General features: G+C 43.5%; 1 protein-coding gene across 2 annotated transcripts; it reads right to left on the reverse strand.

The window, feature by feature from the left end:
* Window positions 1-684: 684 nt before the first annotated feature.
* On the reverse strand, window positions 685-17,424 carry SLC25A15 (solute carrier family 25 member 15). 2 transcript variants are annotated; one of them, XR_011327957.1, is made up of 9 exons: window positions 17,133-17,424; window positions 16,442-16,556; window positions 14,519-14,646; window positions 10,400-10,658; window positions 5,630-5,767; window positions 5,129-5,298; window positions 3,932-4,090; window positions 2,649-3,006; window positions 685-933 (listed from the first exon to the last, which is right to left on the reverse strand). XR_011327957.1 is itself a non-coding variant. In XM_069802785.1 (8 exons), the coding sequence occupies exons 3-8, from the start codon at window positions 14,571-14,573 to the stop codon at window positions 2,882-2,884; spliced, it is 906 nt and encodes a 301-aa protein (XP_069658886.1). In that variant the 5' UTR covers window positions 14,574-14,646; window positions 16,442-16,556; window positions 17,133-17,424; the 3' UTR covers window positions 685-2,881. The 2 variants fall into 2 exon arrangements, 1 of the variants encoding a protein (XP_069658886.1); XM_069802785.1 differs by having other exon boundaries at window positions 685-3,006.
* Window positions 17,425-17,446: the final 22 nt, after the last annotated feature.

Below are 17,446 nucleotides of genomic sequence, written 5' to 3' on the forward strand. Positions count from 1 at the left end.
TGTACCAGGAGCTGGAAGAGGATGCTATTTCATTGCAGCTAGAGGTGGCTGATGACTAAGTTCCTTTTGGCTTATCTTGGGCAATTGGTATTGCTGTCCTAGGCTGCCATTGCTAATAGCTTGTAGGGCTGTTGATGTGAACCTTCCTCCTGCTTATGGAGTAAGCTAATCTTCTGTAATGGCAGTGAAGGCTGTAGCAACAGGAGTCAGCTTTTTCTAGCTGAAACATACAGTTAAGTAAAAACTATTGGATAAGCAGGAATGAGTAACCAACCAGCTGTATGAGAGATACATTTCTCTTAAGAGATCCAAGCACTGCTGCTCTGATGGTAACAATAGTTCCTGAATTCCCTGCAGCACTGACCTTCTCTGCCTTTGGGGTAGTGGATACTCATCACTTACAGATGTGCCATTTTTTGGTACTAACAAAGCACCAGGCCAAGGCCTGTACTATGGGCTTTATTTTCCATAGTAGATTATGTGAAATCTCCAGTTGTTTCACAGCACCTTGTCACAGCTGGTGCTTTGCTTCAGTTCTGAGGGCTTTATACATTCATTGATTGTAGAAAGCTTTTTCCTTTATTTCTGGAGGGGTGGTGACACTGACTTCAACCTATCGATCTTTGCTCTCAGCTAGACAAGTTTAAGTAAGTGGTGTTATATAAGTAATAGCCAGGCACTCAGTTAATCAAATCAAACTTTATTCCCATTAATTCCTATACCAGCATTATGAAGTTCTTAGCTGAACAACTGATACATGTCTACAGCTTAAGCAGCTGTGCATGGAAAAAATTACTGCTTCCTTCAGAAGTTGATGTTAAACTATCAAAATGCATGTCTATCTTAGTCACCAGCTTCTTGCTGTAGGTTCAGTTCTAAATATCCTGCTTCTCTTGAAGCTTCAACTGTTGTATTAAAAACTGCAACCATGAGCTTTAAAAAATGAAAGCAAAGACAAATCTAAGAAATAGATTGAAGTATTCCACTGATGTGGAGTCAGTCCTCACCTTTTCATAACTATTAGAAACATGTACAAATATACTATTTCTCTTGGCTAGACAATTTTGAAAAGAAGGGCAAGTCTAACAACTCTTAAAGCTTTACCCTCCTACCTGAATGATTTAAACATTTGGTATAAATTCCTTTTAAAGTACTGATGATGCACAGTATTACTGCCCCTAGTGTACCAGTCCATCAAGGTAAATAGGTGCAACAGACACTGAAGATTCTTCAGCCATGCCCTGCTTTAACTGCCTTATGGGTGTATGAAAGGGAGATGAATGGTTCCTGCTGCATGTGAAGGCTGGGGAAGCAAAAAGCATTTGTGGAACTGCAGCACCCACCTCTCATCAAAGAGGCTGTAACAGGGCACTGGAGTGCACCCTGGCTTCACTGCAAGAGGCAGTAGGTACTAAGATGCTTTCATCTAGGCCTAAAGTTTTTTCCTGTTTCTGGGATCTGAAAGGGAAGCTGTTAATGTGCAAAACCAAGCTATTCCAGCTGTGACTGTTGTCAGTCACTGGTGAACTGTGGTTGCTGTGAGAGGTTGCTCATCATTATGTAGCTCTGATGAGTTTGGTGGAGTCAAAGAGCTGCCTGTCCCTTCCACAAGGGTGGGTCATCACTTACAGCACACAGGCACCATCCTTCTGTGCAACTCCAAGCCTGAGTCATGAACTGTGTTGCTCCAAGACCTGCTTTGCTTTCTCCCAGGATAGGCAGTAGCTGCTTCTTACAAGGCAGAGCATGCTTGTATAAAGAACATCCTACTTTAAGAAGTAGCATCTAGAAATAGGCATTATTGCATCATTTTGAGTAACACTAACAAACTGCATGTTTAATCAAGTAACATGACCAAGCAGGCATGCCCTCCAGGCCTGAAGGTGATACAAACTACCCAGTCATACCAGCTTTTTCCACTCAGCTGAAGAGATGCAGCAAGTAAGCATGTCCTACACTATGGAGACCATGGTGTGAGTTGTCTTTAAGAACTCAGTTCTGGCTTTCTGCTCCTCTTCAGCTTCTCCTTCAAGCACATAGACTCATTCATGTCAACATGACCCAGACAGGAGCCTGCACAGTTACAGTTCCATGCCCAGAGCCAGCAGCTATTTCCAGCAGTCTCCCTTATGTTAAGTGCTTAATTCAGTGGTGCTTAGCATATTCCAGAACTTCTTGAAAGGATTCAGAAAATAAGGAAGTTCTGCATGGACTCAAACCCAGTAACTATATGTTTTTATCTCAAACACAGGCATATCTCAGGCTCTAAGTCATACCAGTACAAGGTAGAGGGTGAACATTTCCTATGTTTATAAAGCCCCATTTACTGGGACAGGGTATACAAGTCAGACACCAACTGCCATGACCTTGGCAAGTCACAGAACAGAAGGGAGCTGGAGTAGGGCAGGGGTCTAGCTGATGGCTGTATGTGTCAGCCATTTCAGCAAGATTAGACAGGACTGCTGTTACTTTGAATCAGGCACTCGCCAGCAACAACTGGGAAACTTCACCACCACAGCACAGATTTTAACAGTGCTTTGCCTTAAGTCACAGCCTACTGCTGCATGTTACATTAAACCCCACAGTTCAAGAGAAGTCTTTTTAGCACCATTACAGGGAAATACATTTATGACATGCAATGTACCCACCAGTGCAGAATCTGTCAGATGGAGATAGTTCTGCTGGTCCAGTTCAAGCAGCATGTACACATCTCTATGAAATCACCTGAATTTAAAAATATTATAAATCCTAACTGGAGTTGAGTTCCTAAAATTAGGTCACTGATTTGGCCCTGCTCAGACCATGATGTGATCTACAGCTTTTCAATCATTTATTTAAATGATCCTTAAACAATCTTTTCCTCTCCAGCTGCTAGAAGGTATCAGTAAGAGTCCATTTGTTTCATCATAAGTTTCCGGCTATACTCGTAGGCAAGGAACAGTGCCCCATTGGCCAGGAATGCACGAATCATAGTTGGTTTTAGTCCAGAATACAAGGCAAGTACACCTGGAAATGAAATCAGAGCCAGTCAGCAATTTATTAAACAGCCTATCTATCTGCATCAACCACTGTGCTTTTACCTTCAAAGGATACTGAAGTAAAATGCTTCTGCTTAGAGGAGCACGCACACACACACACAGAGCTGAATTCACTGGTGTAGCTGCTAACCACAGTGTTGCTGGATATCGATAGAGGAGGAGTATCTAGAGTTCTAACATGAGTTTAGCCATTTAAGTGCTTATGGTAGAAGCTTATCTCAGGTATGACAGGGTCTTCACAAGGCTGCCTTGGTCACCTGAGGATACACAGCAGCCATACCACAGCAGCCAAGGGGACAGAAAGAACAGCAAGACCCTGTTGGAGCTGCACCCCAAGTCAGACTCCAGCTCCAGTGAGTATCTCCCCTGGCAACAGGGCCAGGATTCCCATCTGCTGCCATGTACATTCTTACACTACCTTCTGAAGTGCCTGGCACAGGCCTTTTCCAGAGGTGAGACACTGAGGTAGATGCCCCAAGTTGCCAGGCTAGATAGGATTGATTTATCAAACAGCCCTCAGTCAGCCATATATTAACTTCTAGAGGTGAAGAAAAATTCTGTACTTGACTCAACTAGTTCCTTCAATTTTCATGTATAGGTTTGTTCATGGGTAGTGGAGCTCATTCCATTATCTGCTTTTAGTGCATACTGAGCTTTTGTTAGCTTTAAGTGAATTGTCTCCTGAACCAAGAGACCTACTGCATCTGCCATGCCTCAGTTTCTAGATTCAAAGCTTTCCAAACTACATGAAGCATCAATATTTGTTAGAAACAGTTATTGTCTGACTCTAACACCTTATCAGTGGACTAGGTTTCTTAAGCACTTTCTGGTATTGGAGGGTATAGATTTCAATCTGCAGCCCTACAGATTCATCTGATAAACTGCATACTCACCTTCAGTTCTCACAACAGTTACAAATGTTCCCATAAAGCCTGCCTGTTTTCCAGCCATTGAAAGAACCTGAATTCTAGATTTGACACAGTCCACAGGATACACAGCAATCCACAGACAGCTGCCTCCAAAACCTCCACTTAGTAGCAAAGGAATGGGACCTAAAGTTAAGAAATAAGCTTTTATACACACCACAAAATATTAACCAACATAAGTATCACATTACTTAATCTACAGAAGTCAAGGAGAACACAGAGGAACCTGCTTATGACAAAAGAACAGTTTCTGCTCTCCCACAAACCTGTAAATTAGTTCTAAGCCACTGGTAAGTTACAAGTCTAACCATAAGCTCAAAGGTTATAAGGAGTGCCTCTTAGCCCCTTAGATTATTGGCCATGCTAAAAAAGCATAACTTGGAATGCTGGTTTGGTTATATTAACTAAATTAACTCCACCCCTTTCACACTTGTAATCACTTTCTAAGACTGATTGTGAAATGGCTTAGAGTAACATCACATAGTGTCATTAATCACCTATACAGATATTTATTTGGTACAGTGAAATTACTTTGTGATCAGTCATTTTTCACAATGTAACCTGATTTTGTGTTTTAGATAAGATGTTTAGAAATATTTTGCAATAGACACCAGAATGCATGCAGCTAAAATCCTAACTCCCACCAAGACAAAGTATTACCATTCAGTCTTTCAGCAAGAGACAAGCAATCTTTATTCTGGCCATCTCCTCATTTTTTCATGTCTAATTTTCAATCTCAGTGTTCTCTTACTATCATTGTAATTACATCAAATGGTCAGCATACACTTGAACACACTGTTCAAGAGAATACAGCTAAAGACTTCAAAAAAAATCACTCTGAACAGCTGCTGAAATGAAATAATTGTGTTACACTGTAGGGTCAGATATCTAAGTAGTTTAGTGGTATTAGTGTTAGCTCACTATTTATTTTCCATTTTTAATACATCCTGCTCCATTGGAAAGCAGTCACTTCAATAATTCATTACTATAAGTACACAAAATGCAGACCTCCATATTTAGTATGTCCAGTTTCCTTCATTTTACATGTATTTTACAACTGCTGTGCATCATTAGTGTATGTTCAGGGAAAAAATCTCCCTCCACCCCCCTTTATGTCCCCCATGACAGCATGCTAAAATCCACCTGGAAAAAGAGGCACCATACCTAATTCATCTTTTGATCTCCCAGAGGCAAAGAATGTCCGGCTCAGTTCATACCCTCCAAAGAAGAAGAAATAGCCTGGGACTTCCCGCAGCAGAGTGCTTGACAGGCCACGGTAAAATCCAAGGGGACCATCCTTTTGAATAACGCCCTTCACTACTGACCAAACTGTACTGAGAGAGAGGTTGATCCAGTTAGTGATGCTTAATAGCCAGATAATGAGAAGGTTACAGAACAGTAGGCAACTGCAGCAACAGTTAAGGGTTAGACTCATTGTGTAGACAACAGAATTCAAGTAAGACTTAGAACAAGATCCTGCTGGGAGCCCTTCACTAGCATCCAGCTTTACCAGTACCATAAAGACTTCCAGACTGCGACCCTCCCAGCCACAACTCCTCTCTGGTTAACAGTGCACTACAAATGTGACACTGAGCCAATAGAGAATTAAAAATAATAAATACATATAAAAGGGTTTCAGAGATTCTGGGCAGGGTATATACTTACTTATGTCCCTGGATTATCTTTCCTGACAACTGCATTTCATGCATGGCCTGCAGCCGGCACTTCACCAGCTCTGTGGGACAGAGGACGAGGGTGGCAAAGGCAGAGGCAAAGGAGCCTGCAGCAGCGTTCTGCAGATCACTGCAAGAGAGAAACTGCAGAAGGTATTTGGGCACTGACTGTCAGTGCAGTGGAGCCACTGCACCAGCAATTAGCTTCCTGAACACCTACTCTAAATATCATCAAGAAACACTGATGCACAGTCTTGGGGAAAGGGGGAAAGAGTCTCAAGGGAAAAGGGCAGTTACTTGAACTAGGGAGATAAAAACCTAGCTCATTCCATCTTCATACACAACTCAAATACATGCTTTTGACACCCAATAAGATATGTTGCAACCTTTATCCTTTTTGCTATACTTTAGTGACTGCAGCAGAATAAACACTATCAAACCTTCCCCTTCTTGGCTTTTATAAAGATTTCCATACATTTGTTTTACTGGGCAACTTTGAGGTACTAGTTACTTCCTCAAAGAGAACAGGAGCAATAATCACCTCATACAGATGTCAACGTTTTCAAATTCACCTCACCAGTATTAATACAGGTTTTCAGTGGAAGATGTTAGAAATCTGAAAGCAAGGCACAATGGACCACTATAATCTTTCTACAGATGTGTTGCCATGAACACAACCATGTGAATCAGATAGTGCAAACATAAACCCCACCACTGAACAAGACAGCACCATAACCTGCACTGACTCACAGTATTCCAAAACCAGGGCTTACTTTGCGGTGATTTTTACACATATTGCAAAGTTTGGGCTGCTAAACTGCCAGGCCTCAAAAGGCTGGTAACTCCAGGACCATACTGCTTTATGATACACTTTAAACAGGCTCCTACAGACACTGGTATGTTGGACAGGAGCTGCACCATAGCACAGAACAAGCAGAGCTTCTCTCTTCTTTCAGAACCTGGGGAGTCAGCACAGCCGAAACTGACCTTGCTACATAGAAATTCCTTTCCATACAAGAGAGATGTTTGCCCTGTGCCCAGCAGTTTTATACATCTATAGTATCAGAGATTAACTTTTCACCTTACAGAAGCATCATGGAACTAAAGTTGTCAAAAGCTTTGCTTCATGTCACATATTCAGATATGGCAGTGACAAGAACTGTCAAAGTAGAAGAAATCAGTAACTGCCTGCAGAGCAGCAACTGAATAACATGCAGTAAGAAAGAAATGGCAACACTGATTGCACAACCATCTTGCAGCACACAGCTTGGTATTAACGGGGATCTGAATTGCAACCCACTAAAGCTCAAGACAGAGTAAGGCAGACTTAAAAATACAGTATGTGGCTGAGCCCTGCAGTCATTAAGCTATGAGCTAGAGCAAGGCAATAAGATTACACATTAAAGAATTAGGATAAGAAAACATGGAAGAGGTGCTTCCTAACTATGCACTAAGGAGTGCACAGGATCCTTTCTCCTTCAAGAGAGAAAAAACCCAGATGCTATCAGACGAAAAGAATTCTGACACACGTACATAAAGGACTAGATTTAGCCATAATTCAGATCTTCTCTACTTTTGCCTGTTGATGTTTAATTCTACATACAAAAATTCAACTAGACCTGCTATTTAGGCTTTGGTCTTTAATATAGGAAACCTCATTGCAGAAGTGATAAGCCTTGAATTCTGTTCAAGCTCCCTCTCAACTCAAAATACCTAATTCAGTATTTTTTCTGGATGGCAGAGTTTTGATCACACATCACAGGAGCAAGAATCTTTCTACTCTTACACTGCTGCTGCTTCTATAAAAGGCATTTATCTTGTTTTTTCAAAGAAAATAACCTGCTGAAGATGACTAGTCACGTAATGAGAAAGTCAAACTGAGGTGAACAAGGATAATAGTTCTCTCAGTTTAGACTTTGGCACAGAACAAAATCAGTTTGGTTAGACTAAATGGGCATTTAAAGACAAACGGAATTTAGCACTTCTCTTTCAATTTGGTTGTCTCAGTTTAGACTTTAGCATGGAATGAAATCAGTTTGGTTGAACTAAATGGATGTTAAAAGATAAATAGAATTTAGCATTTCTCTCGCCATTTGTTTTCTTTTTGACACATGCATCAGTGGCTTGTACTCTTTTAACTAGAAAAAGTGTTGTTTTGTAACTGTCCTTGTAACAGTTTTGCAAGGCTTCACGCACTGACCAGGGTATCCCTAAACACAGGCACACTAGGCAAGCTTATTCCTAAGCCATTTAAAGGTATGACTGAAAAGGTAACTTAAAACAAAACCAAGTTATTATAGCTGGCTTTGAGAAATCTCAAGCATCATGAAATAATGAAAAAGTGAGAAGCAATTGCCTACATATGGGTAAGAAAAATGGTGAGGTTCACCTCAGTTTGTGACTTGATGCATTTTCTTCTTCAGGCTAAGACAGTATGACAGTTTTTAAACAGCAGAGGCAATGAAGGTAATTATGGTTCTTTACTTGTCATGTCTGGAGGTTACCCTCATCAGGGTTTCTTCCCTCCCCTACAGCACACTACAAAGACTTCTTGACTCTTCCACAATAAGAATGAGTGGAGACGTCTTGGACAGACTACATGTACTCAGGGCACCACTGCAGACCACGTCAATACAATTCTCTCATACATGCACCTCATAAGATGCCCCCACAATGATCCAGATGAAGAGATCAAGGGAGCAGCACCAAGGGAGAAATCTTTCCAGTTAACTTAAATCCTTTAGTGTTTTGTCCTAGCAGAGCCGTGCAGTCACACTATTTGCTATTCAATCAACAAAGTATTAAACAGCCATCCTGGGTCTGAAAAATACCATTACCTGACCAAGGACAGAAGGGTCAGATGTCAGAGGCACATGCTATTGCTACATACTCAAATTGCATTCCCATTCTGTATCCTACTCCAAAGATACAGAGTAGTACACCTATATATATACACTATTTGAAAGTTTCCTGCGCTACCTCCCCTACATACACCATAAACATGCTGTCTCAGTCACTTGAAGAGATGATCCTAGGACTTCTGCAAGTCTGTGGTCTGCCTCCCAGGAAGAATGCAAAAGATGGTTAAGAAGCAAAGCATGCTGTTGGTAGGCCTCTCTCCTACATTTCAGTGGGTAGGAAAAGATAAGGGGTCTGTAAGCTAAGCAAGCAGAAACCCCCTGATCTAAGAAAGCAATAAAAAAGGTGGAAACAGTTCTGTCTCAACTGCCAGAAGACAGTGAAAGAGAATACAAGTAGAGAGCAATTAATATAATTTGTTTCTTCATCCCTTCATATTCCCTCACAGCAGGCCTCAGTCTTAAGATACAGCACATCTTAACATGTGACAGGAGAACACCCCACTTAATGCCACTTTTAGATACTTGCCTTGCACTCAGGTAGCTACCCATGCCATGTCAGAGATCTCAAATGCAGAATCATGGCCTCCCCAGCTACTTCCATTTGGAGACAGAGGCAACAGAGGCAGAACAAAGATATTAATAAAAAGCTGAACGTCATTAACCTTGCATCACTCTTTGAATGAATGGAGTTAGGACAGGTATGAGAAGTCTTTTACACACTATGGGGCAGTAGAAGGATGGAGAAGGTGCAGCTACTCTCAGTGCTGCACAGAAGACATACCTTGAGAAATGCGTAATGGTAAGGCACACTGAGACTGCTGGACCACTGACAGCTCAAGTGATGCACCTGGAGAAAGCCATCCTAGCTAGAAAGAGATTATGATCATTATGCCAGTGCATAAATCCATGACTTGATCACACCCTGAATACTCTGCACAGCTCTGGTCTCATAAGCTAAAACCCCAGACACATTAGAATTACAAGAGTTTCAGGGAAAGACAGCAAGGACAGCTAAAGGAACAGCTTTGGAGTGCTCACTGACTAGGAGAGCTGGGATCCTTCCATCTAGGAAAAGACTCAGGTGGGGAAGAGGGGCATGAAGCAATGGACAGAGGTCTGCAAAATCCCATATAGCATGGAGACCATGGCTAAGGATCAACTGCCTCTTCCAGTTACAGAATTAATGACTATCACCTGCAGAACTCTCTGCCAAAGCATACTGCAGATGCAAGGAACTTACAAGAATTTGAGAGGAGACTGGACAAGTGTTTCAAAAGAGATCCAAGGTCACTGACTGGATCACATCAGGATCAACAACTGAGAACACAGCCTGGCACAGGACTCAGAGGAAGTATTAGACACTTCCCTCTCTTCTTTTTCATTCTTTAGGCAACCACTTACTGCCAGTGCTGTAGACAACACACTGTGCAAAATTAGACCTTTGGTCTAACTACCATTACATTCAAGCTTTTGAAACTCATAAATAATTTTTTTAAAAGCAAGGCAGTATTAAAAAAGTGTCTTTCCCCTTAGTATGCGTCCCTGTAAGAAGAGCCACTACCTCCCCTGCAAAATCAGAATCACCTAGAGATCAAGGGAATACTAACTTTCAGGTGTTGCAATGCTCAGTTACTTTGGTAAAAACATACCAGGTCTTGAATATTCCAGTTAAGTTCTGATTATCTAAGCCAGCCAGCTGCAGTGACAAGTAAATGGCTCTGTTGTAGTTAGACACCATTTCCTAGCACAAACGTCTATATTCCAAAACTTACTACACTGCATACTGGCAGAGTGGGGCCTGGGACATCAGCTGCACCCTGACAATACAGTATTTGCAAGCAGCAGTTGCAGGATTTTTTATTTAGTTATTTTTAAATATGAAACAGATTTCTATTACTAACCTGAGCTTTGTTTTCCTGTCTACTCCAACAATTCTTCTCACAATTTGTTGGCAAAATCCATAGCACATGAACAGAACGGAATTCTCCGCGATGTTGGCTACAAGTGCTGGTGTGGTTCCCTTGTAGAAGCCTCGAAACCCCACTTGCTTATAGGTTTTCACAAAACAGTCAACAATTCCTCTGTACATGTCAGGGAATGTCTGCATCTTCACCTTTGCAGTGTCAAAGGGCTGGCCAGTCACCACGCACGCAGTCCCACCTAAGCAAGCAGTGGAAGTTAGAAGGGTGGCTGAAGGTTATCACAACTGAAACACTTGTACACAAACGGCACTATTAGGAAAATCATGCAGAAAGCAAAGATGAATTAAATCTCTGCAGGGAAAGACAAGTGCACTGATTTTAGCACAATGGCATCAATTGTCAGTGGTGAATTTAATTACCTGAAGGAAGGGAAAAAAACCCACCCAAACAAAAAAAAGAAACCAGGCACAAGAGCAGTAACAGCTTGATTCTCATTAAACATTCTTTTACCTTACTAAAAGCAAGCATCAAAATGCATCAGTTCACTTACATAAACGGGTACTGAATTAGAGGTATTGTTCTGCAATCAAGCCACTTGTGTTAATGAGTTAAGCAACATTTTCCATTGCTCACTAACACAGTGGTTCATAAGTCATCTGATTTTACGTTCCAATAATAACAAAAACCTGAAAGATTTGTAATCAAGTGAGACAAAGATTCCTCCAGGACAAGAGGAACACTGCTGAGAGTGCTAAAACTGATGATGCATTATAAAATGATAACCAAAGACTCAAGCCCTTTACTTTAAAACGCCAGGTAATTCTTATGTATGCTTATTCCCACATACTGGAAGAAAGTGTCCAGTATAAGCTGAAAAAGGACAAAAGGGCAAAGTTACATAACCTCTTATCTTTTTCAAACTGAACTGCAAGGTCAATGCCCTGAAAACTTGTGAGATATTTCCATCAGTGTCATCAATAACCACTTTGCCCACAGTGCAGTGTTCTTCCACAAGCTCTAACTCAATTCAGTAGTCTGCAGAAAGAGCTAATGTTACACTTGTTCAGTAAGAAATGCCAGTGGACACTGACAGCAATCTATTAGAAGCCAATACCTAACAGGAAGCATATGATAGGTGTACCTTATATAGGCTTTATGGGTTTGCTTTTTTAGCAAGATAACCACCATCCGAAAACAGAAGCTGATCTTTAACCCAAGCACAGCTGACATGCATATACCTTAAAGAGGGCAAATTAACAAGATGTTTTTTCAGCTACAAAACAGAAATAATTATCTGTAAATGCAGATAAGGAAACTGAAATAGAAACAAACATGTGAATCCAACTAAGATTATTTATTTTTCTTCTAAGTGGGGAGAAGAATAAGCAAGTGTTTGTTTAACCAGGGTTATTTTCAATTGATTTTACTCTTTGCAAACACATTTCTGTTATATTGTCATTGCTCCTCTGCAAAGAGGTACTTCAGGCCTTTAAGAGGAACTCAAGATCTACCTGCCATAAAACCTCATTCTCAACCAGATGCATCATTAAAAGCTTCAGAGCAAATCATGCAAGGAAGCATGAAGAGCTTCATGCTCTGGGAGCGATAACCAAGGAAAGTAGCTGGCTCAGACCAGTAACATCCATGTAAGCCCCAGATGAAGAGCAGAGCTGGAAAGGCTCAGCCAATGCTACTTGCAGGCAAGTCAGGTAGATATTAATCTACAGGACAAATGCTAGGTTCCCGTGTAAAGGTAAACCTAAAACATCCACATGCAGTAAGATAATGGCTGTTGGAAGAAGCCCAGGAAAACCAGGAATGCTCTTGGCAATGCAAAGCTGAAAAATGGGAAGTTGACTGTGAATGGCTGTTCCAAAAAGAGAAAAAGCTCTCCTTACACTGTCATTGGAGGTGGCACAAGAAGCCCAGTAAACTACAGCAATGAACTTTGTAAGCCTCAAGGTAAAGACCAAGAGCCCCAGTTAATATCCAAAATATTAAAGAAAAAAATAGTTCTTCCAGCCAGCAGTAAAGAGTCTAAAAAAACCCAAAACAAACCAGAAAGTCAGCACTACTTGAACATTTAGACAAATGTGGTCCTAATAATAACATGGGAACACTGAGGAAAAGAGTCCTACTTAGTCAAAGAAGCGACTAGAGGTTGCTCAGATCCTCAGCAAAGGACTGACCCACAGGCAGCTAAATAACTTATTTATTCCTGTTCAGAATTTACTTGCCCCAATATGTCATTACTTATCAGCTAGTCAAGACTGTATCTGGGGAGGAAGGTAAAACTAGGTTACACATTTGCTGGAGGAACTAGCTGTTTGCCTAGTTAAATACACTTTCTAAAGGGTGCAGAGACACATGTAACTCAGAAACAAGCACTACCAATGAACATAGGCAATACGAAGCAAGTATGTGGAAAGAATATGGGAAATAAATACTAGAGGAACAGTAAAACTATCCATCACAACAGAAGTAGCAAAGAAAAAAATGAGAACAATGATTTAGGATTACTGAGGTCATGTTGAAAAAGGTCTGAATTCCTTCATCTTAACTGAAGGAGAACTGTACCAGATAAAAAAAGAGCATAATTAGCTCCAAGAGCCTCTAAGGTCTACTGCCAAAAAGCAGGCAAACCTCAAGTGCATGCCCTTTTAGCCTGAATGCAGGCATGGAACAATATCACTAAGCAATGGATTTCTAATCTAATGCTAGCTTCCAGCTCTTGTAGTAGCTAAGATGAGAGAGACCAGGCTTCAACCCAGAAAGACAACTTCCTAAGCCAGAGTGCTCCACTGCCCTGGATGTTAACAGCAGCACTCCTGAGCTGAAGTACCTGGAAGGAAAGCATTCACACCTCCCATTTAAGCACCTGGTATCACCCACAAAACCATGAAGAACTGCACAGATATTAAGTTGCTACTTTGGGAAACAGAGCAGATATAACAGCTATTCTTTACTGAGGACCCAAAACCCAAGGACAATAAACAGACTAATGAACTTATTTTTTCTAAGGCAGCAAAGGAATAAGAGCAGAAACACTCCTCTTCCCCTGCAGGGAAAGAGGGTGTTGTCTAGTCAATAACATATTTTGCAAAGGCTAACAAAGCAGGTATTCACTGGGCAAAATGTGGTGGCAGATGAAATGCTTTACAAAGGTGCCACATGGGACTCATGTTATCTGTCACTACTTGCCTTCTCACTGCAGTAAGGTTAACTCCACTCTGACAAATGACCTCAAATAACTACCCTTGAATGCATGTAACACCATTAATACTGTCATATTTGCAGCATTAACACCATCATAAAAGGACTGACTATGTAATAGTTATTGTATGGGAAGAAAAACATTAAATTGTTTAAACTGGTTACAACAGTACATTACACAGAAAAGGTGGAAGGAAAGATTTGCCTAAACACAGTCAGCTTCGAAACATCAAAAAGACCCTTTTTTCCCCGGTGGAGTTAAACCAATTCATCCCTCAGCCACGGACACGACCAACATGGTAATGTCACCGAGACCAAGCAACTGTTTCTACATTTGTGACTGTCACAACTGGTCCAGCAAAACTTTATAGCACAGACTAGACCAATGTGGAAGTTAGTTAACCGAGTTCAGCATCATCAGTCCTACTACTAAGCTTCCCAGCTTTTAAAGATTCACACTGGGATGTTGTCTAAGCCAATAACCCTTCCGATAGCCTCTTGCCCATTTACATTAGAGAGGGTTCCTGTGACAAAAGCAGCACCTCAATCAGTCACACACTGTTTGAGTTCATTCCAAAACTCTGCTTGTGACTGATTCTTGAACTCATGTAAGCATGAGAACTAACACTGAAACTTAAACCTCCTTCTAGAAAATCATTAGTCTGAAATAAGGTTTACACCTTCACTGTGTGGCAGGGGTTTTGCCAGGGACGAACAATAGTGATGCAGTTACCACGCTGGCTGAGGTCAGCTGCTTCACCTCCATATCCTTAAAATATAGAAGGCAAGGCTTTTTATAGCAACAGGAAACTGCTCTTACATTTGTCAAAGCTATTAAAACTGTCCCTCAAAAGTTTTGTGCAATTAAGTTCTCCCCAGCATTACCTGCAGCTCCTGCTGTGAGGTCAATAGCAGCCTGAATAGCTGAGTTGATCCTCATGCTTCACACCTGTTTATCAGTTCCTTCAGAGTGAAGTCTCCTGTTTCCTGGCAGGTGTCAAGATATTTGCCTCCTGAGGGAAGAGACAGATGAAGAATACATGATTTACAACAATAACTCCGACAGGCAAAAGCATCACGCAAATGCTTTCACTTCCACTCTTCCATTTAGCTTGTTTTAAACCATTGAGACACAGAAAATGCTCATCCCCAGGACTGAGACGTAGCATATTTTGACTGACTGGCTTTGCCACATTAGGAGTATCACTGCCTAGCTTCAGAGTACTTGGGCTTTCCAGCTTCTAGTCTCCCTGGATCTCTCCAACGAAAGCAAAGAGTACCTCCAGGGACCAGTGCTGAGCATTACCTTTCTACTGATTATAGAAGCATAGCCTCCATCAGGCGTCTAAGGCTACTGGCAGGAATATTTCCCCCCACCCCATCTCAGCTCCCCACCTATAAAGCAAAACAGAGAATTGCTCTCCTCATGGTGAACAACAGCTAAGAAAACTGTATTCATGATGATACAGGCACATTAGGTATTTCTACGTGGCTCTCAGAAGATGAGTAGAAAGGGAATGAATATGAACATCTAGAACTGTCTGGCTGTCATGTTCCCAGTGCAAGTCCCCCACACCCCAGCATATTATGAATAAGAATTACACCTCATCGCTCAGGAAGGCAGCTGGAAAGCAGAAATACAAAGGCAATGCTTTCAAATAAAACATTCAAATTAATTCAGTTCTCAAGTTTGTAGCAAGGTACTTTCACTGGGTGACTAGTTAAAACAAGCTTGCTTATCTGGAGTAAAATCACTGAGCCAAAGAGCTCCCACTGTTTCAGAACTATGTTGCTGAGCGAGAGACTTGGCTGGCAGTGCTGTCAAAAAAGTTGCACGAGTCTTAAAAAACACACATACAACACACATGAATCAGCCCCTCATTGACTTTCAAGCCTGGCTTCAAGCACAGCACATCAGTGAACAGAATGTTTTTCACTCTTCTACCTACTGTAATGCTTCTTTTGAAGCCTGTTGCCTCCCAAAATATGTTTTGGAGTAATACGAATGGGAAGTGTAATTTCCAGTAGGCTACATCGAAAGAATAATTAGAAAACACACTGCATGAACCACATCCTTTGTGCAACTTTTACATTACAAGCACAGACACTCGCATACAAGCAAGGCTTTAAAGAAAGCTGGTCTCTAAGCAGATTTATTATTCCCAAAGCTTAAAAACCAAAAAACCCAGTAGGCCAAATACTGTCACTCAGTAACTTTGCACGTCCAGTCTGTTTACTATGTGTTACACGAATCTGAATGTAATGGGTTTAAAAACCAAAAAGTCACTACTCTTGTAATAAATGGCACTAATACACGCTATTTCCGAATTGTGGTTAGAGAGCTGAACCGTTTCATTTGAACCGTAGTATATTAGGTGTTATTTCAAAGCAGAGGCTCCAAGACCAAGTTACACTTCATTATCCCATATACCTCGTTAGCATTCACATAGCACTCTGCAGTTTTGCTTCTCATTTAGAGGAAGAAAAGAACAACAGATCAGCGAGACAGCCTGTGAATGAAGGGAATTACTAGAGAGCAACAATTGCCCACATTCAGTAAAACACGTGCTGCTTGCATCGTGCTGAGTGCTTATCAACTTGTGCCAGTCCCCAAAGGGGGCACATGCCAAATCACCCACAGATACCCACTGAAAGCTCGGCAGCAGAAATAAAAAGAGAGACGCCTATAAAAATATGGGACCTTTAAGCACCGAGGAAGTTTAGTTTCCTGATCCACAGGGGCACGTTGCCACTTTCCAAAGATTTAAGCCTTAGTCAAAACTACCCCGGTATTCCATACGTACGTACCTTCCCTCCTTTTTTCCTTCCTACTTGCAGTAACGCTAGCAGATTAAAACCGGCTGGTAGATACAGCGAGGCGACAACCGCTCCGTTCCTCCCAAAGCGAATCCAAGCCTCCAGCCTGGCAACACAGAAGCATCAGCCGGCGTAAGAGCTCCGGCAGAGCCCCCCCCGCAGCCCCAGACGCCGCTCCCTGCTGCGGCGGCGGTCTCCGAACGCGAAGCAGCCAAACCCCGCAGGCAGCGCCGCTCCCCGCGGCCGCCCGCCAAGGCAGGCCCCGGCTCCGCCGCCCAAGGTCACGGCAGGCCGGCACCCCGGCCACGGCGGGGACCGCGGCCGGTGCGGAGACCGGCTCTTTGCCGCCCGGACCGCCGCCTCCGGGGCGGGGGGGGAGCAGCTCTCCTTGGCCGGGGAAGGCTCCGGCTGCAGCCGCGGCAGCCCCGCTCCCCCCGCACCCGCCCGTTTCCAGCGGGAAAGCCCCAGCCTGCGGCGCGGGGAGATGGCAGAGGCCTGCGGGGGCCGGAGGCCGCCTCACCCCGGCCCCGGTCCCCGGCCCGCAGCTTCCCCAGGGGCCGCGGCGCAACTCCGGGCCCGCCCGCCCGCCAGGCCCGGTTCCCGCCCGGGACCCCCCCCCGCTCCGCGCCACATCCCGCGGAGAGGCCGAGGCCGCTGCCCCCCGCCCCGCACCACCGCTCACCACAGCACGCCGCCCGCCCGGACCGTCCCGTCCCGCCACCGCCGCCGCCCCTATATAGGCGGCCGAGGGAGGCGGCGCGGCCCCCGCCGCGGCCCCGGGGAAGACGCAGGCCGGGGAGGCGGTGGGCGGGCCGGGCCGGGCCGGGCGGCCTGCGGTGCCCCCGGCGGCTGAGCGGCGGTTCCGGGCGGGCGGGGAAACGGCCGGCGGGGGGGTCGGGGCCGGGTTTTTGGGGTCCCCCGCCCCAAGCCTGCGGCCGGGCAGCAGCGGCGGAGCCCCGGCCCGGGCGGCTGCCAGGCCCTGCCTGGGCCTCGCTG

The sequence above is a fragment of the Haliaeetus albicilla genome, chromosome 15, assembly GCF_947461875.1.
Source record: "Haliaeetus albicilla chromosome 15, bHalAlb1.1, whole genome shotgun sequence".
NCBI classification, from domain to species: domain Eukaryota; kingdom Metazoa; phylum Chordata; class Aves; order Accipitriformes; family Accipitridae; genus Haliaeetus; species Haliaeetus albicilla.